Source organism: Mastigoproctus giganteus, chromosome 8, assembly GCF_048544385.1.
Source record: "Mastigoproctus giganteus isolate SK-2022 chromosome 8, ASM4854438v1, whole genome shotgun sequence".
Classification (NCBI taxonomy): domain Eukaryota; kingdom Metazoa; phylum Arthropoda; class Arachnida; order Uropygi; family Thelyphonidae; genus Mastigoproctus; species Mastigoproctus giganteus.
Window position 1 is genome coordinate 157,876,402 of NC_143582.1, and position 25,638 is coordinate 157,902,039.

The 25,638-nt window shown below is 38.3% G+C and overlaps 1 protein-coding gene across 1 annotated transcript in view; it reads right to left on the reverse strand.

The window, feature by feature from the left end:
• LOC150081954 (E3 ubiquitin-protein ligase SHPRH) overlaps window positions 1–25,638 on the reverse strand; it is a 504,999-nt gene that overhangs the window by 43,058 nt on the left and 436,303 nt on the right. Inside the window, exon 18 of the mRNA XM_090380382.1 lies at window positions 10,470–10,541. Within this exon, the coding sequence (XP_090236508.1) occupies window positions 10,470–10,541 (72 nt within the window). The remainder of the gene's footprint in view (window positions 1–10,469; window positions 10,542–25,638) is intronic.

A 25,638-nucleotide genomic window follows, 5' to 3' on the forward strand; every position in this document is an offset into this window, starting at 1 on the left:
GTCTTGTATATGTGGACAAGTGTCTTCCTTTTTTACTCCCCAAGTTGGCACGGCTGATTCTAGATGCACTACTGCATATATATATATCTGTTAAGATATGATATGAATAATTAGGTGCCCTTTGAGTTTTGCTTCAGGCACCACTAATGATAGCACCAGCCCTGCTGTGAATGGTTCTGCTCAGATTGTTGACAGGCTGAATAGGTATTTTGTATATCAAACTCAAACAGGGAGCTTAATGATGTTTTGATAACTGAGAGGAAAGTGGAAGAGAAAATGTTGAAATTAAACCCAAAATAGGCAACTGGAGTGGATAGAATTTATCTAATTATATTAAGGGAGGCAGCAAAGAAGGTAAGCAAACCCTTAGCCATAAATCCCAGGGGGCTCATATCTAGTAAGTATGGGCTTGGCACACCCAGGGTTCTGAGCTGGATATTATCATTTTTCTCTTTCTTGGTGATTCCTTTCTACTTCTCTCTCTCTCTCTCTCCCTCAGGGTAACTCAGGAATTTTTTTTGGCCAGTGCAGCATAAGCCTCAGACTTCCGTGCACCATATGACTAATAATAATAATTATTATTATTATAATTATTATTATTATTATTATTATTATGAGAGTATCTTTGGTTTCAGGGGAGGTCTCTGTGGCCTGGAGATGTCCAAATGTATCCTGAATTCACAGAAGGGGATCAAAGTGTGATCTGAGTAATTACAGACCTGTTAGCTTAACTTCTGATCCAGGGAAAATAATTTAGTCACTAGTTAAAGAAGTAATGCAGGACCATCTAGATAGGAGTGTAGTTATACTTCAATTATAGCATGGGTTTGTTAAGGGAAGGTTTTTTCTGAACAACTTAATTGGGTACTATAATCCAGTGACAAAGGAACTGGATGTAAAAAATAATTCTGATATCATATACAGTAATACCCCGACTTACGCGAACTCTGAGTTACGCGGTTCTTGATTTTTTCGTTTGGCAACACTGCCGCCCACTATCTTCAAGGTCGTTTTTCATATGTTATTGATATACGGTGTGACGGCGGAGAGTGAGAGCGAAAGATGAACAAAATTCAACTTTGCTGTGCATGAGCTGCACACATATACAAGAATTTGTATTCCAACTGTCATATTTATATGTGTGCATTCGAATTCGTGCTCAATGTTTGTCGGAAATTACATCGTTTTCACGAGAGAAATGGATCACATCGGTCGAACCGTATACAGTCAGTCCTCGTATAACATGTGTTTACACTACACGAATTCGATTATACACTATTTATAAATACGGTAATGATATCTTATAATATAACACGAACCGAATTGGCTTATGCACGATTCACCTTTGTGTTTATAAGAAATGGCAACCGAACGCAACACGATAGGAATGAAGAGAAGATTCTGAAAATGTATTTGTTTTAGGGGAAACACATTTCACCATAATAACACAAAAACCAACACAATTCCAGCTATCGGTATGCAATTAGATGGAGTTTACTACCAGTTTATAACAGATTCCACTAGCAGAAACGCAACTGGATTTTTATTGTTTTATGGTAGTAACCCCTAGAAATGTGAGGTGTTAATAGTGTATCTCTGCCTTTATGGTGTTGTTTATTCAGTTGCGACATGTGCGCAGCTTTGTTTATGCATATCAAGCGTATCTCCTCATTTTGTAATTGTGCTTTATTCCCTAAAAATGAGTAAAATACTTAAAAGGTGTGAAAAGGAACATACTGGTGAAGACACTGCAGATTCAGAGAGAAAAAGAAAAGCAATTATCGATAAACAGAGGCGGACTGGGTCAAAAATTTATAGTGGCCTCATACTATGGTTTATGGCCAAAATCACACAGGCCCACTGGGGTTTCCCCGGTAAGGCTTATGGCCAGTCGGCCTCTGCTGATAGAGAAAAAATATCAAATTGTGAAACGCTTTGAGCGAAATGAAAGACCATGTGATATTGCACGTGCTACAGGCCTAAATGAGGCAAAGGCGAAAAGCACATGACAATTGCAAACTTGACAGAAGGTCTCAGCTCAATTGAAAAGGGCTTAAAAATTTTAGAAAAATTTTAAAGTTTTTTCTTTCTTCGTTGTAGTCTAAAATTTTAAAATTTTAGACTACAACGAAGAACGCGTTATAGTTACAAAGCAAGGAATAAAAAAATTATTAGCTTGCTACGAAGAAATTCTGAGTGAAAAAAAGAAGTCTGTGTCGTCAGACGAATTTGTTAGATTTTTATGAAGCCATCGACATCGAAATAACTTTTTTTACGTAAGTCATTTATATTTTTAATACATATTTTGTATTAATATGTATAAAGAACTGCAATTTGAGTAATATTTTTCTTCTAAACTAGTGTTTTTGTTAGTCCTTGGTCCCAATTAAACAAAATTTATATGCAAAGTTGTACCCTGACTTACGCGAATTCGACTTAAGCGATTTTCGTCGGACCCACCTATTGCGTAACTTCGGGGTGTTACTGTATTTGGATTTCAGGAAAGCCTTTCATACTGTTGTGCATAAAAGACTGCTGTAAAAGTTGAATCAGTTGGCATTAAGGGCAAGTTATTAGTATGGATAAAGGGGAATGGGAGAAGGGAGACAGTTGTTAACAGTGGCCACTGCTCTTTGTAGACTAATGTTATTAATGTAGTCCCACATGGTTCAGTACTTGGCCCATTGTTGTTTTCTGTATTTATTAATGATATTGATGAGGGTACATTAGATTTATTATCCAAATTTGCTTTTCCTGATCCAAATGTTGGCAGGATGGTTAATGATAGCAATGAAGGTATGCTGCTGCAACAAGGTTTAGAAAAATTAGGTAGATGGGCTGAGAAATGGCAATTGAAGTTTAACATTGACAAATGTATATGTGTAACAGTAATTACAGAGTAATGTATGAACTGTGTGGTTACACTCAGGATAGTGGAAAATGAAAAGGACCTGGGGGTTAAATGTTGCTGTCTTTTTTGAAGTTCTCTGATCAGTGCAGACAGGATGCCAGGACAACTTATGGGGTTTTGTCAATGCAGGAATTTTGCTAGCAGGGATAAGGAAGTGACTATCCCATTGTATAAGGCAATGGTCAGGCCATGTCTTGAGTACTGCATACAAGTCTGGAGGCCTCATTTTAGGAAAGATGTAGAGCTGCTGGAAAGAGTACAGAGGACAACGAGATTGGTGAGTGGAACAAAGGGTTGGTGTTACCAGGAAAGGCTTACGTTTTACAAGTTGTAGCTTCTGGAGACTAGGCACCTGTGAGTTGATATGATTGGGATGTTTAAAATTCTGAATGGCTTGAACAAACTAATGGGTGGTTAATTGGTGGGAACCGCTAATATCCACTGTTGTGGAAGTGGATAGTTTGAATAAATGTAAGGAAGAACTAGACTAACTACTGAAGGGGATGGATAGTTGAAATGAGATTTTTTTTGACCGATGCTGTATAAGCTTTCTTTCTTGAATAATCAGTCACTATTAATACTAATGCTGTAGGCAGTAAATAAATTTGAAGTACTGGTTAAGTCATCAAACACTAGAGATATCAGAGACATGGTGGCATACAGGCATTTGGGATGAAAATTTTGAATATGGGTAGGTACAATGTTTAGAGAAAGGAGAAAGATACACTGTTTACAGGATCAGAAGGGATGGGGGAGGAGTTATGCTCTTAATTAAGAAGTACAGGCAGTGCATCCACTCAATTTAACTGGCCAGTGCAACATTGATTTAGTTTGGTGTGAAATGAGAAACTGAGTGTGTTATAGTTATGTAAATATTATGGGCCATTAAATTAGAATGTCTTATAATGAGGAATTTTAACTTTCTGGTTGGGTGTAAATTGTGTATTGGTCACTCACACAGTAGCAAGACTTTTGTGAATTTGTCAGATGACTATTTTCTACACCAGAATTTTAGTGACAACGAGAAAGCAATACTTCTCATCTGATTACCAGCAGTGACTCTTTGTAGTAGTAGTAGTAGTAGTAGTCACATATGATGCAAGAAAGCAAGCGTATGAGCTTATGCAACATAAGCCAAAAAAAAAAAAAAATATATATATATATATATATATATATATATATATATACAGTATATACAAAACAATAAAGAATTTGTGCATTAAGAATTTGCAGTGTACTAATGCAGGATTTATTAAAGATGCAAATACTCTCAAGGAAAAAGGGAAATGAATGGCTTTTACTTTAGTAAAAGTGATTACAATGGTCTCAGACATTTCTAAATTCTGATCAATGTTACCAACTGATGATGTTACTAACAGAACAAATGGCTAGCATGAGGGAAGTAATTGTAGAAGGTACTAGGTTTTTACATCAACTAAGAGATACTGTTTAGGGCTTTAATGTAAATGGATGTCAGATAAGCTGATGACACTTGTGGAAGAAAAGGAAAATACATAGATGCATATAAATTATCAGGTCATATAGAAGCCTGAAATAATATAAACTAGTCTGCGTTCAAGTCACAAAAGTGATTATGCAATCTATGTCATATTATGAGAAGTCTCTGAAAAAGGATAAAAAGTAAAGCAGAAAAGACTTTCTTACTTATGTGAACACTAGAAGGAATGGGATGAACCACATTGGCCAACTAGACATGAATGGTTAAGTTGATGATGCTGTTCAGATTTTGGACAAATTGAATAGATATTTTACATTCTATATTCACATTTAAAGATGGCAGATGTCAGAAGTGTATCGGATTTTAAAAGGGAGCTAAATGACTTTTTTGATAAATGAGAGAAAAGGGAGGAAGAGAAATTGTCAAAGCTAAATGTAAATAAGGCATCTGGAGTGGGTGAAATCTATCCACTTATATTAACACTTAGAACTGCCAGCTAGGAAAAAATACCTGAAACAGCCATTTCCAGTTATTTTGACAGCTTTTAATAAATAGACTTTTAAGTTGTTTTCAACATTTGATTATAAGCATTGATGAAAATGGCATTTTTTGAAGCTGTTCCTGTACACTTTCCACACAAAGTGCACATTTCTGTAGTTTTGTTTGCCTTGCATTGCCTAATTTGGCATTGATGACTTTTGTGAGGTTTGACATGGCAGCTATTTTCTGTTAATCTGAGTTCAACATAAAATCTCTTCTCTTCTCTTTGTAACTTTCCTTGTCACTACTTTACATATAATCCAAGCATTGATTACGGCAAGATCTAATATATTATAAAATATGTGAACCAGCCATCTATGTGAATCTGGTGTTGTTAAATATTTTTTAGCCATTTGGCCTAAATCATCAACACCATACTTTGTTTCGTTGTAACACGATACTGTGTCAGGCTTCTTCTTTGTACCATTACTTACTGCAACACTTGTATGAAGATTATGACATTTCTTTTTGCTTTGGCCTGATAATTTGTCAGAGTGCAATCATCAAGTTTGAAAATTGAAGTGGATATAATCTACCTTTCTTTTTTTATGGACAGTGGAACTTCTTTATAGTCACGATTCACAGTTCCTGCTATGTTAGTATTTTTTTTTTTTGGACTAATTTCTTTGCCAGTTCAAAACTGGTAAAGAAGTTATCAGTGGTTGTATTTCTGCCTCAATTCAAATTTGGTTCCATTAGTTTTGGGCCAATTCAGAAAGTGCTTGATTAGCTAGGCACACAGTCTTTCCCCATATAAGGAATGCCATTCAATAGATATTTAGAAGTTGTGTCAGCTGCCAACCAAAATTTTATACCAAATCTGTATGGTTTTTTTGGCCATATACTGGGTGAATTGGCATCTAGCTTTAGTTGGAAATAGCTGCTCATCTACTGTAATGTTTGCTTCAGGTATACAGCAAGCTTTACAATTGGAAAAAAAATTGCACCATATTTCTGAAGATAAAGCCACTGTACTACTTATCATTTCCTAGATTTTCCTTCCTTGAAGAACATATGTCAAATCTTCTGAATCGCTTAATTTCATGAAAGTTATTATGTGACATGTACCATTAAAAAAATTGAGGCCTACATACATCTCACTACAAACCATCCGGTTCTAAATTTCTAGGCACCATATGCTCTGCGAGCTAAAAGTACTGCAATAAAAGCATCAAGTTCTTAAATGGATGTAGACCATTTATTATTCTTCATTTGTCTTTGTGCTTCAATTTCAGTGCAGTTCTTTGTGTTTTATCACTGAAGTGTCAACAGAATACACTTACCACAGAATTGAAACACACATTACGTCTTGCATAAGGAGTTTGTCCAGGGTTATCACCAGATATTTCTTTGTAGTGCACATCCGGCTGAAGGACCACCAGATTTTATAACTTCCCATTCGTTCCCAGATTTTGAAGTATGTTTGCTGCCCACTGTTTAAATACATAAATACAAACACACACAGTTTTTATGATTATGATGCTGTGTATTATCATCTACAGAATCACTTGATGTACAAGGATGAGAAGTATTATTTTCACTACGTCTAGATTCCTTGCCTCTTTCATTAGGCATTCACTACCTTCTTCTCTAAAGTCGTCTCTGCCCTCCTCTCCAGACTCATTTTCAGATAGCTTTTCTAATTCTAGATATTTCTGAAGCTGCTTTTGGGAAAGACTACAAGATCATCATATTTTAGTAACACAATGGAACTGACACTGTAAAAATTGTTGAAATACCTTTCCACGTGTAAAGTTTCATCCAAACTAAGCTAAAATGGCAACGTGCAGCAATACACCGATGAGCCAAAACATTATGACCACTGAGTCTTTATGCAAATCGAAGCAACTGCAGGTGAACTACATGCGTGCATGGGTCGGGACAGTATAAAAAACACATGATACTGAGCTCCATTAATCAGTGTTACTCTTTTACTTCAGATGGGAAAGGCAGCAGACTTAAGTGAGTTTGACAAAGGCCAAAATGTAATGACCACATGACTGGGTCAGAGCATATCCGAAATGGCACAGCTGGTAGGGTGCTCGTGGTCAGCCACAGTTAGTACCTACCGAAAGTGGATCAAGGAGGGGAAACCCACAAACCGTCGACGAGGTGTTGAACGACCATGGCTCGAGGTGAGCGAAGGCTATCCCGGATGGTACGTGGCAACAGAAGGGCGACTGTGGTGCAACTTGCCGATAATTGGAATGCTGGTGATGGGAGTAATGTGTCACAACACACAGTATATTGAACCCTGCTGAAAATGGGGCTGCGTAGCCGCAGGCCACTCAGAGTGCCCATGCTAACCACGGTTCACCGACGACAGGGTCTACAATGGGCATGCGAGCATTGAAACTGGACCTTGAGTGATTGATAGAAGGTCGTCTGGTCCAGTGAATCATGTTTCCTGTTGCACCACGTGGATGGTCGGGTATGTGTGCGTCATTTACCTGGGGAAATGATGCAGCCTGGATGCACCGTGGGATGAAAACAAGCCGGTGGCAGCAGTGTCATGCTTTGGGCGATGTTCCGCTGGGATACCCTGGATCAAGTCATCCATGTGCTGGTCACTCTGACGTCTACCACTTATCTAAACATCATTGCTGACCATGTACACCCTTTCGTGGCAATGATCTTCCTTTCTGGAGGTGCCGTCTTTCAGCAGGATAATACACCATGCCACACTGCCCGGATTGTTCGAGACTGGTTTGCGGAACACGAGGAAGACTTCCAAGTATTGCCCTGGCCTTCAAATTCCCCAGACATCAATCCCATCAAGGATCTGTGGTTTGTGTCTCAACTACGGAACAGGAGTTAAAGGATCTGCTGGTTACGTGTTGGTACCAGATACCACAAGACACATTTAGAAATCTTGTAGCATCCATGCCTCGCTGGGTATGAGCTGTTTTGGCTGCATGTGGAGGACCAACATCATATTAGGTAGGTGGTCATAATGTTTTAGCTCATCAGTATCTATTGTAATGACAGCTACACATGCTCAGATCTGAAGTGGCATGCATCTGGGCATGTACTTGCACAAACCATAGGGTGATTCGAATCACAAATATTTGTCACAAGGTAAACAAATGCAAAAACTAGCTTATTTCATTTAAAATTTTCAAATAGTCAAATTGACTGCTTTGGCTGTTTTAAGTATAGAGCTAAAATTTACAAGAAAAATGCATTAAAAATTATTTGCAATTGTTCATGCTATAAGTTAAATGTCATTTGTTCAATGTATTCTTACATGTCTGTTGAGAACTTCATAACTGTGATAACATTATAAGAATGATAAAATTATCTGAGATTACAATGCGGTGTGTAGTGCATTTAGATTTCAGAAAAGGTTTGACCCTGTTCCACATAAAAGATGTCAAATTGGAGCAACGTGGCATTAGATGATAAAGCAATTAATAACAAAGAACATGGCATGCACAAGTGAGATATGGAGTAATGAGTTTCTGAAAATTTATTTGTTTTTTATATGATTGAATATTTCATGGAAGGGGGAAACACATTTCACTATAATAACATGAAAACCCACAGAATTCCAGCAATCGGTACTATCGTATATGCAATAAGATCGAATTTACTACCCTTTTATAATTGATTGCACTAACCACAAAGCCCAATAAACTGATAACTGCATATTGTTTTTATGGTAGCGATCTCCAGAAATGTACTTTAGAAAAATATCATGAAGGCATTAACGACTAGCAAGTCAACAGTGGGGATTCACAAAAAGGAATGGAACTGTTGAAAATTACATCTAACATGATAGCAGGGTTTTCCCAGCACAGAAGCTCAAAAATACCATGTTATGCGAGATTTTCAAACAGTGTTATATAAGTACCTTGTGCGAGGATTGCCACAATTTATCAATCAAGTTAGAGCAAAACCATGTTGTAGTACTGTGTTATACGGGTTTGCCTATATACTGCAATGGTTAGGCTACATCTTGAGTGCTATATAGGCCTGGAAAACTCATTTTAGGAATAATATGGATTTGTTGCATTGGGTGCAGAGAATAATAATGAGATTAAGGAGGAACAAAAGGTACTCTTTATAAAAAAGACACGTGAATTGTACCATTTGGAAACTAGGCAACTGAGAGGAGATCTGACTGAGATGTTTAAAGTTTTGAATGGATTGAGTTAGCTAAAGTTTCAGTTAGTTTGAACAAATTTAAGGGAGAACTGGCCAATTTATCACAGGGGATGGAGAGGTGATGTGCAAATATTTTATTTATTTATTTTTTTGCTGACACTGTATAAGCTTGCTCCCTCGCATCATTTACCACAGAAGACAGCCTATAAGCTCCAAATTATTCAATTTGTCTGGCTCACATTCATACTCATGAAGCTTATAAACTCACAACTTTCTATGATATTGCAGCATAATGAGACTCGTGATAGAGAAGAAAAATGCATGGGATGTATATAAAATTTCAGGTGACACAGAAGCCTATGGCAGATATAAGCTAGTCTGTAATCAAGTCACAAAGGAGATTAGGCAAGCAAAGGCAGATTACAAAAAATCTTTGGCAAAGGATGATAAAAAAAAAACAGCAAAGATTTCTTTACTTATATAAACTCTAAAAGGAAGGGGATGAATCAGATTGGTCCACTTGATATTGATGGTTCAACTGTTGATGATCCTGCGAATTAAATGAGTATTTTGCATCTACATTCACACGAGGAGTTATTAAGGAAGGGAAATGCCAGAAGTTTATCAAACTCTAACAGGGAGCTAAGTGATTTTGTAATAACTGAGACCAAAGTGGAGGAGAAATTGTTGAAGTTAAACTTAAGAAAGGCACCTGGGGTGGATGGGATCTTTCCAGTTATATTAAAGGAGGCGGCAAAGGAACTAAGCAAACCCTTAGCCATAATTATGAGAGCATTCTTGGACTCAGGGGAAGTCCCTGCAGATTGGAAATGTGCAAATGTATCCCCAATACACAAAGGGGGATCGAAGGGTGATACGAGTAATTACAGACTCATTAGTTTAACTTCTGCTCTGGGTAAAATAATGGAGTCACTGGTTAAAGATGCATTGTAGGATCATCTAGACAAGACTGCAGCAATAATTCAGACACAGCATGGGTTTTTTAAGGGAAAGTGGAAGTTGATAACTTAAATAAATTCAAGGAGGAACTGGGCAAACTTTTAGAGGGAATGGTTGTGTGAATTTTTTATTTATTTATTTATTTTTGTTATTTGATTTTTTTTTTTATTTTTGCTTTCTTGCATCACATGTCTCTATTAGTATTACTAATTAAACACTGGTAATGGCTTTCATTTTCATATAATACTAGCACTGTCATGTTACTTTACATTGAAATTTCCTAAACATTGAAAGTAATTGATAAGGAATTAATATTAATTATATAATTTTAATATATAATTTTAATACATTTATAATTATTATAAAAGTTTGGACAAAAAAAAATCTTGTGTACATCCATAAAAATTCTTCATAAAGTAAACACATTAACTAAGTCATCCTAACTTACTAAAGTCTAATAACTGAAATCACTTAAGAAACAAAAACCCTTACTTGAGCACCTAATTTTTTCTGGCATACTGGACATGGGTCAGGATTTGAATTGCCATTCTTTCCAAAATCAGCCTACCAGACATAAAAATTTATGATCATTTAATTAGTTCACATATTACTTTGCTTTAAAAAAAACTGAAAACATTTTAAAATTATTTAAGTAATAATTAAATATATATTAACATAAAAATCAATAGATAAATTTTTTTTCTTCCTAGTAAGAAAATAGTAATATTTATATATAAGTTACAAGAAAAGAATAAATGATTTATTATTATTAGCCATATGGTGCAAGGAAGCCTGAGGCTTATGCTGTGCCTGCCAAAAAAAAATTCCCAAGTTACCTTGAGAGAGAGAGAGAGAGAGAGAGAGAGAGAAGTAGAAAGGAATCATCAAGAAAGAGAAGAATGATGATATCCAGCTCAGGATTCTGGGTTTGTCAAGCCCATACTCACCAGAGATATGAGTCCCTGAGAACAGGCTGATATGAAATTATAGTTTGCAAATGTGACTGCGAAGAACAATGGGTTGGCATTGAGATCTTTCTGACATTGAACATAAGATGACTGTGGGGACAAGATGTGCAGGTGCCAGTATCTCAACAACAACCAGGGTCGTGCCGAACCAGTCTAGCACCTGAGGCAAGAATGAAAAATTGCACCCTCTAAAATATTTTTTAAAAAATGACTTATTTGAAATACATTTCTGGTACACGTTTTAATAACAATAAAAGGATGACAAAAAATAAAAACTGTTTAAAGTGATTTTTATTCTCACAAGCAGTATTTATTATAAATATATAAGATTTATTTACACATCACTCATTTCAAAAATAATATTATAATACAGTTAATACTTGAAACAAATGTTTCGTAAAAAATACCACAAATTAGAATAACTTTAATTTTATTTTAAATAAACAATATTTCTTTAATGAATTAACAATAATATATTTCAGACAGAAACATGCCTTTTATATGGAATTACAATTTTATTTTGTGAGCTTTGAGTGATGAAAAGTCATCAATAATTTTGTTGAAATTTATTCGATTACACATTGTCCTCTCAATTGATAAAATGGCCATATCAGATAATTTTTCTTGGCTTAATGGTGATAGTAAATAGTTTTTAATCAATTTCAGCTTGCTGAAACCTCTTTGGAATGATGGAATTGTCACTGGAATAGTTAAGAATATTCTTAATGCCACTTCCAGGTTGGGAAACGATTCTAACAGTTCATATTCATGAATAATTTTCAACAAATCCAAGGTAGTGGCTGAACCTATGTTTGGCAAAATAGCTGTAGCATGCATTTTAAAACTTGCTATTTCCAACGAAATTTGACATCATTTAAATTTTCATTGTACTCTAATGTGAGATCGGCAGCTGCTTTTTGTAATTCAATGACAGTCATAGATTCAATTATTGCGCCAGAGAGAAAATGGAAGCCTGTGGCTATATTGTTAAATTTTTTGTGCCTCCAAGTTAGTTGATATATGAATGTACCTGAAGCCTCATTTATTCAACATGGCTTTTTTAACGGAGAAATCAATTCTCTCACTGTGGGCTTCGTAAAGTTGTAACATTTTTGCTCATCTTTTTCTTTGTTTTTTAATTCTGTTGTTATATTTATGCGTTTAGCAATATCAGCACATTCTTCAAAAATGTGGTTAAATTCACCTTCTCTCATTTCTTTTACATATAACACCAGCCCTTTCAACAATAGGGAAGCTTTACTGATTTTATCTACTCGAGTTAAAATTGTGTCCCAAATAGATAAAGTACATAAAAAATTATAATCAATTTCAGCGAGAATGTCGTTAATTTCTCATCGATCAAGTTCTGAAGAAGTTTCTTCTGCCATTTTTAGCATTAATTAGTAGAGGCATATTATGCAAGAAAGCAAGCTTATGCAGCATCAGCAAAAAAAAAAAAAAAAAAAAAAACACCACTTACATTTCACCCCTCCGTTCATTCGAAATACCTGTCCAGCTGAGCCTTAAATTTATTAAGGCTATCCAGGAACTAAAGACTTCTATCCCTTCCACAACAAGGGATAGAAGTCTGTTCCACCAACCAACTACCCGCTAGCTAAAGGCAAATTTCCGCACATCTATCCTACATCTGTCTTTCCTGAATTTGAATTTATGCCCTCTCAGGTGATTATTCTGAGCAAGAGGAAGAAACCCATCGGCATTGAGCATGCTCAAACCATTCAAAGCTTTATACACCTCTATCAGATCACCTCACCAGCGCCTAGTCTCCAGACACTGTAATTTGCAAAACTTAAGCCTTCCTTTGTAAGAGCAATCTTTTGTTCCATTCACTAATCTCGTTGCCCTTCTCTGTACTTGTTCCAGCAGCTCTACATCCTTCTTGAAATGAGGCCTCCAGACCTGTATACAGTACTCAAGGTGTGGCTTGACCATTGCCTTATACAAGGGAATAATCACCTCCTTATCCCTGCTAGAAAAATTCCTGTATATCATTGACAAGACACCATGAGCTACTCTTGCAGACCGTCTGCACTGCTCAAAAAACTTCATATCTGACAGCACAATTACCCCCAGGTCCTTTTCATTCTCTACCACTGTCAGTGCAGTACCACACAGTTGATACGTTACTCTGGGGTTAATGCTTCCCATATGTAGTACTTTACATTTGTCAATGTTAAACTTCATTTGCTACCTCTCAGCCCATCTGCTCAACTTTTCTGGATCCTGTTGCAGCAGAGTACTGTCATTAGTGTCAATAACAACCCTGCCAACCTTCATATCATCTACAAACTTGGACATTAAGCTTGATATACCATCATCAATATCATTTATAAATACAGAAAACAACACTGAACGTTGAGGGACTCAACTAATAACATTAGTCCACGAAGAGCATTGTCCATTGATTACCACTCTCTGTCTTCTCCCACTCAACCATCCCTTTAGCAGCAATTTGCCTCTAATGCCGCATTACTCCAATTTGTGCAGCAGTATCAAAAGCCTTTCTAAGATCCAAATATATGATATCAAAGTTATTCCCTGCATCCAGTTCCTTTATGACCACATCATAATATCCAATCAAATTGGTCAGACAGGACTTCCCCTTAACAAAACCATGCTGGGTTCGAGCTATAACTGAAGTCTTGTCTAGGTGATCCTGCAGTGCTTCTTTAACCAGTGTCTCCATTAATTTCCCAGGAACAGAAGTTAAACTAAAGGTCTGTAACTGACTGTCTCCATTTGATCCTTTGTGGATTGTGGTCACATTTGCACTTCTCCAGTCCATGAGTACCTCCCCTGAGTCCAGGGAAGCTCTCATAATTATGAGTAAGGGTTTGCTTACTTCCTTTGCCACCTCCTTTAATATAACTGGATAGATTCCATCCACCCCTGATGCCTTTCTTGTGTTTATCTTCAACAATTTCTCCTCCGCTTTACTCTCAAGATTATCTAGCTTACTGCCAGAGTTGAACACACCTCTGGCAATCCCCTTCCTGAATAACTCCTCATGTGTGAATGTCGATGCAAAATATTCATTTAGTTTGTTATCTACCTGAGCAGGATCATCAACAATTGAATCATCAATATCTAGTGGAACAATCAGATTCATCGCTTTCCTTCTAGAGTTTACATAAGTAAAGAACTCTTTGCTGTTTTTCTTTGCTTTCTTTGTCAAAAATTTCTGGTAAACTGTCTTTGCCTGCCTAACCTCCTTTGTGACTTGGTTACAGACCAGCTTACATCTATCACAGGAATCCGTGTCCCCTGTTAATTTATATGTATCCCATGCATTTTTCTTCTTTGCCACATGTCTAATTAGTTCATCTGACATTCATTTAGACATCCTAAATCTTGAACAGTATTTCTAAGTTGGTATGAAAAGCCTAGTAGCTTCCAAGATGAATTCTTTGAATGCTTCCCATTTTGAATTTACTGATGGTAACATCATGAGTTGGTCCCACTGTATAGAATTTAAATACCATCTCAGACCACTGTAGTCACCTTTACGTAAGCAAAAACTCTTCCCTTTATCTCTAATGGTAGTTACCTCTTTGAGTAAATCCCACTTCAGCACACTGTGATCACTGACACCTAGGGGTTCCTTTATCTGCAGATTCTTAATACGTGAAGAAACACTACTGATAATCAGATCAAGAGTATTACTCTCTAATTGCCTCCCGAACATGCTGCTGTAGAAAACAATCATCCAATAAATTCACAAAAGCCTTGCAAGTGTTTGAGTGACCAACCCACAAATTCCAGTCAATATCTGGAAAATTAAAATCCCCCATTATAAGACACTCTGATTTACTGGCACACTCTATTTCTCTGTACAGTTGTTTATTATACTCATCAGAGTCATTAGGCCTATAACACACTCCTACTCTCAACTTTGATTTCTCTGTGCTTATGTCATATCAAACTGACTCTACACTGCACTGTCCAGCCATGTCTACTGGCTGTACATCCTTGGATTTATGTGTTTCTTAACTAACAGCATAACTCCTTCTCCCTTCCTGTCTTGTCTAACCTTTCGGTACATGTTGTACTCCCCAAATTCCAGTTTTGCATTCTTTATATCTGTGTGACACCATGTCTCTATTATCCCAACGATATCTGCCTTTGAAGTTTTGACCACCACCTCAAATTCATAAAATTTATTTACCAAATTCCTAGGATTGGTGTAAGCACAAGTATACATTCACGTGTTCCTATTCATAGCTACCCTAACACAGCCCATCTATTTACTTGTTCCGCAATGACTCCTAGCAGTCTCTGGAATCACCTGCACCTTGTTTTCCAGGCTGCTGCTCATTTCAATAGAAGCAGTGCAAGAATCACTTTCACCTCTACCAGTGGCTACTGTTAATCTATTAGTCCGTGTATCCCCCCCCACAAGCTAGAAGTTTTCTGATCCAGCTAACTCTGCTTTGATAGCATCAGCAAATATTCTTGCATGCTTTTTATTTAAGTGTATTGCATCCCTGTAGAAGTAGTCTCTCCTGTTAACAAGCACAGTGCAGTGCAGGCTGAGAAAAATTCTACCCCTTGAGCCTTACACAATCTCTCCAGGGCCAAATTGATCAACAAGACTGTCATCATATACCCCCCTCCTTTCGTGTGTGGGCAGAATTGCGGACACTTTTAAATTCAACCCTAACTCGTGGTTTTTTTTCAACACTGACCTGTACTTGTTAAGTAATTCCACTGGTCCCCTACTCTTAATATCAGTAGTGCCAATGTGTACAACAATATCACCTTTTTTGCCCTTAAAAGATGATATCTGCTCTACAATGTCATCAACCTCTGCCCCTGGCAGACATACCCTGGTCCTGTTCCACCTATCCTTTTTGTACAATATGTTCTCTGTTTTCCTGACAATAGAGTCACCGATAACAACTAGTTCCTTTGGGAACAGCGCATTCTGCCTTGGGGGTTGCTGCTGTGTTGCGTGATGTTCAGGTGCAGATGCTGGCATTGATGTGGGACCCCTCAATTTAAATCCTTCGATTGCATCCACCCTGTCCTTCAAGCTCTCATATTGGTCCATAACAATGCTGAGTTCCCAACCGATTTCCTTACATCACACACACACACCCGCGCGCGCACGCACACACACAAAGACATTCCCCTTGGCAATATCAAGTCCCATTTCTGATTGCTCCACAAAGATCAAACAAGCAGTGCATTTCAAAAGGGATTCAGAGGACAACCCCCCCCCCCCTCAGTTCTCTCCTGAGCCACAACACTCCCATTAGTTTGAGCCTTTTGCCTTGCTTCTCTGAGTCATGATTTCTATTCAATTTAAAATAAAATTCCAACACAAAATATAACCCTAAACCTATATCCGAAAATTCAGTTATGACACTATATATATATTGTATTTCAGTATGTATTTCAGTATCGAATATTATCTCCAAGTTACATTATATGACTTTCTTATCTCCTGTCAAGTTATACGTATTCTTCTTCTTCTTCTTCTTTGGTCCTTAGCTGGCAGCTGGGGGAGGCGGTTGGCCACGCAACCAGTATGCTGCTGTAGGTGCCGCAGGGTTTCGGACTTGCTCTGTGATGTTCTTCCATACTGTATGATCAATGGGCCGACCGGGCTAGCCGAGTGGGTAAAGTACCTGCCCGGCACGGCAACCCAAAGGTTGCGGGTTCGATTCCCGCCTCGGGCTTGGATCAAAGTACTGCAAAAACCTTGGGAGGTGCAATATGGCCACAGAAGCCGATGCGCCAATAACTACCAAATCAAAAAAAAAAAAAAAAAAAACGATCAATGGCGTCAGTCCTGGCCTGGTTAAGGTCGAGACGTCGGCTCTTCAAGTCATTTTCCACTTGCTTGGCCCACGTTTTCCTAGGCGTGGTCTGTCGGATGCTCCATTGGGTGGGTCGTTGTCTCCAAAGGAGTCTGGATGGTATTCTGTTCGTGCCCATTCTACATACGTGGCCAAACCATCTAAGCCTTCGCTTCTGGATTTGGTCGGCAATGGTTGGTTGCTGTTGGCATCGGGCGCGGATGTTATCATTAGTGATGCGGTCGCGAAGAGAGATGCCCAAGATCTGCCGCAGGCATCGCATTTGGAATACCTCAAGTTTGTTCAAATCTAACTTGAGACAAATCCATGTTTCCGATCCGTAAAGAAGAATGGGCAGGATCAAAGTCCGGAAGAGTCGGATTTTAGTCTTTGTGGAAATGTTGGTCCTCTTCCACAGACACCATTTGAGCGAGGCAAACGCAGTGGCCGCCTGTCCAATTCTGCTGTGGATTTCCATGGTGGATGCAACTTTCTTCTCCTGGACCAGCGACCCAAGGTATTTAAAGTCCTGCACTTGCTCGATCTGGACGCCTTCGAGATAGATGGTGGCTTGCGACCCATCTGTTGTCAGGGCCTTTGTCTTACCAGCATTGATCTTCAAACCATATGGCCGGGCAATGCGGGCAATGTCGTAGAGGATGTCCGTGGCTTCAGCGTCGTTACTGGCAAGGATAGCACTATCATCAGCAAACATCAGGTCAGTCACATAGTGATCCTTGTCATATTGTATGCCCTGTCTGTTTCTGAATGCTTGCCTCATAAATTTATGAGGCAAGCATTACGTATTAATTTATGTTACGTTTGTAAAAACTAGGTCGTTATATGTATTTAGTTAAAAAAATACAATTTAATTGATAATGAAATTTAACAAGGTTAGTAAATTTTACTTATTAATTGATACTGCTCTACTCGCTATCTCGTTTTACATTAAACCTTATGCTATCTAGGTTGGGGTATACGTTGTATTGTATAACAATGGTGGTAAGTTACGAATGGGAAGTCTATGGACACTAGGTATTAATTACTTTCAAAATCATGCTATCTAAATTTAAAATAAACCACGGAGCTTGACTAGGTCTATAAGCCACTTATAGAAAATAAATTAATATAACAATTAAGTCAATAAAACAGCAAAATATAATTAAAAAATTGCATTCACGGGAGCTGCAAAACTTGTCCAATACATGGATTAGATACGCTTACCGATACTAAGTAATAACATACAAAATCTCTAAGTTCAAATTAAACTAAGTATCGTTACTTGGAATATAAAGCACTTCTAGAAAATAAATTAATATGCCAATTGAAGTCAATAAAAAAGCAAAAATTTAAAAAAACTTCTCTATTAGCTGGAGCTGTAAAAACTTTGCCTGTTCACGTGTACTCTCTTACTTGTGCATGCCTATTGGCCCAAGAAGAAGCCTTTGTTGACCCAATAAATGAAGAAGATGGGACATCGTGATCTTTTCTGACGAATCGAAATTCAACCTGCCTGGCTGGGATGGGAAGTGATAGGTCGGAAGACGAAAAGCGGAGGAATACCATCTTGACTGCATAACACTAATTGTAAAGTTCTCTGCTGGTCAGATGATCTGGCGATGCATAACAAACAAAGGGATGGGGCAAATTAATTAAGTTTATTACGGAACGGTGAATGCAGAAACTTACACTGCTATCTTGGAGGAGTGCCTGAAACCCATTATTACGTGTTGGACTGGCCCGGCAACAGTCCAGATTTGAATCCTATTGAAAATTTCTGGTACATAAAGTCATGTAAAATTGTTCAGAAGAAGCCAACAAGTAAGATTTAGCTGCAGGAGAGCACTGTAAGGGTGTGGTATCACGAAATTGGGCAACCATATATCCAGAAGTTGATTAACTCTACGCTAGATTGTTGCAGGGCTGTAATTGCAGCTTGAGGAGGAATAACAAAATATTGAGGACTTATTTTGCTGATTTACATACTACATAATACTATTACATTTCAGTTTGTACATGCAAATGCAATAAAATGTATGTTTGGTTGTCATGATTGCCATTTGCATGATTTCTCATATTGCCATGGCAGTTATGTATGGCAGTTAGGTATATCAGGTGGTCTTTTCATTGGATTTTGTTCACAGAGATATATATCCCATCTAACAAATGCATTTCAAACATTTCTGCAACCCACAATGCAGTGCAAAACACATTTTTTGCAAAATTCACAAGTGATGCAGTTTTTTTTTTTGTCTGCCACTGTATGTTGATCAGAAGTGAAAATTGTCCCTATCATATAATTTTGAACCTGGTCTCCTCAATCCAAACCAGACAAGGGCATCCCTACAGTATAATGATAGGTTTCTATGGAACTGGAAGTAGCCATCAGAAGTGGGAACTCTCACAAATTGCTGTAGGATAGTATGGAACCAAATTAAGCCACCAAAAGTAGAAGAGTAAGGTTTTTACTTGAATTCTGATTCAATCTTAATCATTCAGTTAAGTTACTCTTCTCAGTAATTTACAGCCAGTTCCAAATGGTCTTCCCATAATTTTTTAGGCCAAAAGGGGTTTTTCTGTCATCCTCTCCACATTAAGTCTATGGGTGGAATTAGCAAGTTACTTTTATTATTAGTATTGGCAAATGATACAAGAGAGCAATCTTACAGAGCATTTCACTCAGCCAAAAAAGGAAAAAAAACTATTTACCTCACTTCACCCACCCTTCCCTTCCAAGGATTTGTTGGAAGCAAACTTCCAGACATCTATCCTTAAACCATGCTTCCTCAATTTTACTTTATCTCCCCTCATATGTGTAGTCTCAGTAGAAAAATAATACTATCAACATTGAGTTTACTCAAACCATTCCAGGCCTTAAACATGTCAATCAGATCTCACAGCTGCAGTCTCCAGACACTGCAATTTGCAGAACTGAAGCCTTTCTTGGAGTTAAGGTAATCAATAGCTTGTTGCAGTTGTCTCTCAATAACCCTCATATTGCATAACTGTGAAAGTATGCCAAAGTCATCGACATAGAGCACACTGTTTACAGTTGGAAGAAGTTGTTCAGTAATGGAGTTAACTTTAATGGCATAAAACTTAAAACAGAACCTTGCAGTACTTCCTCCTCTTGGCAAAAGGACTGGCACAATCTCCAAGTTGTGACATTCATATTTTCAGCATCAAGGAAGATAGATACACCAGGTGCTTTCCTTTTAGGAAAGCATCTCGAATAGATGTTTCCATTTTAATTAATTGGTTCAAAGTGGACTTGTTCCTTCAGAAGAAGTAATCATTTGATTCTAAGTAGAATAAAAGACAAGCATTGATCATTCTAGTCAGAACAATAGAAGCATAATTTGTCAGAAAGTTAGGATTCTTAGCATTAGTAGAGAGGCATGTGATGCAAGAAAGCAAGCTTATATAGTACCAACCAAAAAAACCCTTCCCATTTCTCCCATCCATTCACTCCAAATGTTTATCTAGTTCTTCCTTGAACTTATTTAAGTTGCTGACCTCCACTAGAACAGATGGAAGTTTGTTCCAACTATCAACCACCCACTGGCTAAAGGCAAATTTCCAGACATCTATTCTACAATTGTCTTTCCTCAATTTGAATTTATGCCCCTCAGGTGAGTAATCAATCCATTCAAGGCCTTATACACCTCAATTAGATCACCTCGCAGGTGCCTAGTCTCCATAAGCTGCAACATGCAGAACTGAAGCCTTTCCTGGTAACACCAACCCTGTGTTCCACTCACCAATCTCATTGCCCTTCTCTGTACTCATTCCAGCAGCTCTACATCATTCCTAAAATGAGACCTCCAGACTGTATACAGTATTCAAGGTGACCATTGCCTTATAGAAGGGGACAATCACCCAATTATCCATGCTAGCAAAATTCCTGTATATCATTGACAAGACACCATGAGCTACTCTTGCAGCCTTTTTACACTGCTCAGAAAACTTCATATCTGGCTGCACAATTACTCCCAGATACTTTTCATTTTCCACTGCTTTGAGTGTATACCCCAGTTGATACGTTACTCTGAGGTTACTGCTACCCATATGCAGTACTTTACATTTATCAATGTTAAACTTCAGCTGTCACCTCTCAGCCCATCTGCTCAACTTTTCCAGATCATCTTGCAGTAGCATACTATCATTACTGTCATTAACAACAGTGCCAACCTTCATATTGTCTGTAAACTTAGACATTAACCCTGATATACCTTCATCAATATCATTGATAAATACAGAACACAACAGTGGGCCCAACACCAAACCCTGGGGGACACCACTAATAACATTAGTCCAGGGAGAGCAGTGTCCATTGATAACCACTCTGTCTTTTCCCACTCAACCATCCTTTTATCCATTGTAGCAACTTGCACTTAATGCCATACTGCTCCAATTTGTAGTCTTCCATGTGCAACAGTATCAAAAACTTTCCTAAGATCCAAATATATGATATCAAAATTATATTTTGCATCCAGTTTCTTTGTGATCACATCATAGTATCCAATCAAATTGGTCAGACAAGACTTCATCTAATTTATTATTATTATTAGCCATATGGGGCAAGGAATCCTGAGGCTTATGCTGCACCAGCCAAAAAAAATTTGCGTACCATGAGAAATAAACCCATGTTGTGTCTGAACTATAACTGCAGTCTTGTCCAGATGATCCTGCATCGCTTCCTTAGCCAGTGACTCCATTATTTTCCCTGGAACAGAAGTTAGACTAACAGGTCTGTAATTACCCATGTCACCCTTTGATCCCCCTTTGTGAATTGGGGACACATTTGCACATCTCCAGTTCATGGGACCTCCCCTGAGTCCAAGGAATCTTTCATAATTGTGGCTAAGGCTTTGCTTACTTCCTTTAGTATAACTCGATAGATCCCATCCACCCCAGGTGTCTTTCTTATGTTCAGTTTCATCAATTTCTCCTCCACTTTGCTCTCAGTTATTACAAAACCATTTAGTTCCCTGCCAGAGTTTGATATGCTTCTGGCATCCAGTTCCCTACAGACCTCCTCATGTGTGAATATAGATGCAAAATACTCATTCAGTTTGTCATCTACCTCAGCAGGTTCATCAATAATCAAACTGTTGATGTCAAGTGGACCAATCTGATTCATCTCCTTCTAGAGTTTTCCTAAGTGAAGAAGTCTGTACTGTTTTTCTTTGCATTGTTTGCCAAAAATTTCTTGTAATCTGCCTTTGCTTGCCTAATGTTCTTTGTAACTTGATTACAGACTACCTTATCTACTGTAGGCATATGTCTTCTGATATTTTTCTTCTCTGTCATGAGTCTCATTTGGTCATTTAACATCCATTTAGGCCTAAATCTTGAACAGTATTTCTTGGTTTGTATGAAAAGCCTAGCAGCTTTCAAGATTAATTCCTTGAATATGTCCCATTTAGAATTTGCTGTTGGTAACATCATCAGTTGTCCCACTATATAGAATTTAGAAACTCTCTGAAACCACTATAATCACCTTTATGAAAGCAAAAAACCCTCCCCTTACCCCTGATGGTAGTTACATCTTTAAGTAAATCCCAAATCAGAACACTATGATCACTGCCTAGTGGTTCCTTTATCTGCAGATTCTCAATGCATGAAGAATCACTGCTGTGATAATCAGATCAAGAGTAATACTCCCTCTGGTTGTCTCTTGAACATGCTTCTGTAGAAAACAATCCAATAAATCCACAAAAGTGTTGCTTGTGTGTGAGTGACCAACCCACAAGTTCCAGTCTATATCTGGGAAGTTAAAATCCCCCATTATAAGACAATATGATTTACTGACCCACTATATTTCCCTGTACAGTTGGCCATTAGGCCTATAACACACTCCTACTCTCAACTTGGTTTTCCCAGTGCTTATGTCACACCAAACTGACTAAACACTGCACTGTACACCCATATCAGTCGGATGCACTTCCTTAGGTTTCATGTCTTTCTTAACTAACAGCATCATGCCTCCTCATCTGTCTATCCTTCCTGTACACACTGTACTCCCCAAATTCCAATTCCTGGCTTAGCAAAAGCAAGAATAGTTGTATTGTGCTAGGTGTCCAGAAACTGCTCTTCAAAGAAGATTCTACTGTATAGGAGGAGCAGGTGGTCCATAGATTTTATTGAAAGGTGTTTAATCATTCCAAAATGGATGTTATCTGATCCAACAGCACTTACCTTTCTAATGGCGAGAGCTGTTTTCAAAATAGGTCATTATATGAGTAAATACCATTTGATGCAAAATTAAGGGCCTGATTCTCTGTTTTGTATTTAAGGACCAGAAACTTTGGTAAATAAGATGGATGTAGATGACATGTTGAAAAATGTTTACCCAAGAGCATCAGATATTGCAGTTGGGTCTGCAATAGTATATCCAATATATTCCAGGACCTATTTTCTCATAAATTCCTGAATTTTGTACTAGGCCACCTTACAGATGGTTGCCTGTGCAACAGAAGCACATGGGATCCATAATTGCTTTTGGCTATGACATTGGATATAATTTTGTTTTGTGCCTTTTTTGCTGTTGTGCATTCTTGATTCCACCATGGTTTTTGAAATGGCAGAAAATAGGTAGATGCTTTTGGAATTGCAACTGCATGGATGAGACTATTCTGTGATTTACATCACCACATCATTGATAGGCTCCCAACAAACTGACTGTAATGGTGTCAGAAAGCATTCCAGTCAGCCTGATCAATCTTACAACAGAATAGCCTAAAACGAAGACAAGGTCTCCCACTATGTAAACTGATTATCACAGGGAGTTGATCACTTCTATACAGATTCTCCTCCACCTCCCAAGTAAGTGAAGGGAGAAGAAAAGGGGAACAGATACATAAGGGTAGGTGGAAGGTCTTTTTTACCCACATTTAAAAGGGAGAGATCATTGTCAGTGAGCATATGCTCTATGACTTATCCCTTCCACTGATATCAGCATTATCCCACAGAATGTCATATCCATTAAAATCCCCAAGTAGTAAGAAAGGTGGAAGCAACCTCATTACAAGATCATCAATGTCTTTTGGGGGGGAGGTCACAGGTTGCAAATAAATAGAGCAATCTCTTAATAAAAATCCCATTGCAAGGCAAATTGCTACAGCCTCTATGTGGTTATAAGTAGCAAAGGCTGAAACCGGGGCTGGTTGTACACGAGGATAGCGAATCCTTGAGGTTGTCATTGATGTCTGGTCCTTGAGGTTGTCACAGACATTCTCTCAGATATGCCAGACAAGCTGTACTTGCTACCTAGGAGTCTAAAACGCTGATGAAACTGATATTCGGGTGACACTCAAGTCAAGTGGACCCAATTTCAGCGAAGTCCGAACGGTCTGTGACAGCCAAATCCTCTGCTTGCACCTTCACGATGGTGGGACTGTTAGTAATCCTGGGTATAACCTCCATGCACAAGTACATGGTGGGTGACCACCCGGGTGTGAACCAACTTAAGCAGGGGTCGAGGTGTGGCGCCCACACCACGTGGAGGAACGTCGCCCCTCTATGTTACCAGGCAGTACTAGGTGGTAGATGACTCTCATCAACCGGTGAAATACCACCACTTTGCTTATTGGAGGTTTGAAGTGGTGGAACCCATGTTTAGTCTCTACAGCTAAGTTCCGGTCAACCCTTCCCTATCTCTTCCATCATGCAGTATGATTGATGACTTTTGAGGTTATGATGAACATCGTGGCGAGATCCAACATTCCTTACATTTTGAGGGTACAGCTCTAAAACGGTGTTCCAGGCCGACCACTAGTTAGTACGCCAGACCGAACCTATTGATAACTCTCTAGGAGGCTTCCGGATCAGCTAGTGTATAATCTTGCTACCTCTACTCTGCCAGATAGTGACTGGAGGGAGTCCGAGTAGTGTGCATGCGGGGAGCATTGTCGAGGCCACATTATGTCAAGGATCTGGGTATATTCTTAACCATGTGTACGCCATATCCAAAAGTTTCATTATTTCATACAGCATGTCCCACCCACTTTTTCTTACTATTAAATACACCATGAATTGTCAAACTAATAGAGCAAGCTTATCTGCGAATAGATCTAAACCTCCCAAGCACTTCCTAATTCATTTCACAAATATATGTGGTCTCAATTCTAATCTCAACGATGTCCAAATCCACTTGCAGTCTGCCAAACCCCATGTACTTTTTCTGACAGAATCTCAGTTATCGGTTGATTCGATTACTGCTCATCTCAGATGCCTAAATTATTCCCTGTATGATTCCTTTTGCTTCAAAGGTGGTACTTGTGCATATGTCCGTTCTGATATTCCCTGTCAGAGACTTGGCAATTTGGAATCTACTCTCTTTGGTCTTCTCTGGCTTAAAATCTCTCTACCTCATTGTGTAAAATTCATCTGTTCTCTTAGGTTCTCCCAACTCCACTAATCACTTGGAACTCTTTGACATCCTCTCTTTGCAACTTAACTTTCTCCAGTGCAACTTTCCTTAAAGTGAGGTAATTTTCCTTGGTGATTTTAATGTTCACAACTCCAGCTGGCTTCCGTTTTCTAGTCACACCAATCCAGCTGGTCGAGATGCAGAGGCTTTTGCAATTACTAATGACCTTGCACAGATTGTTCATTTACCGACAAGAATACCGGACAATCCTAATCATACAGCCAACACGCTTGATCTTTTTCTCACAAACAACCCTTCTAAGTACACGGTCAAAGTGAGAGGTCCTTTAGGCACTTCAGATCACAACTTGTTGATTGTTTCTTCTGCAATGGAGCCTTTATCTCATGGCTATTCCCAACCTCATGTTGTTTGGCATTACACGAATGCAAAATGGGATGACCTGCGGGATTTATTTTCTTCTTTTCTTTGGTCGGATT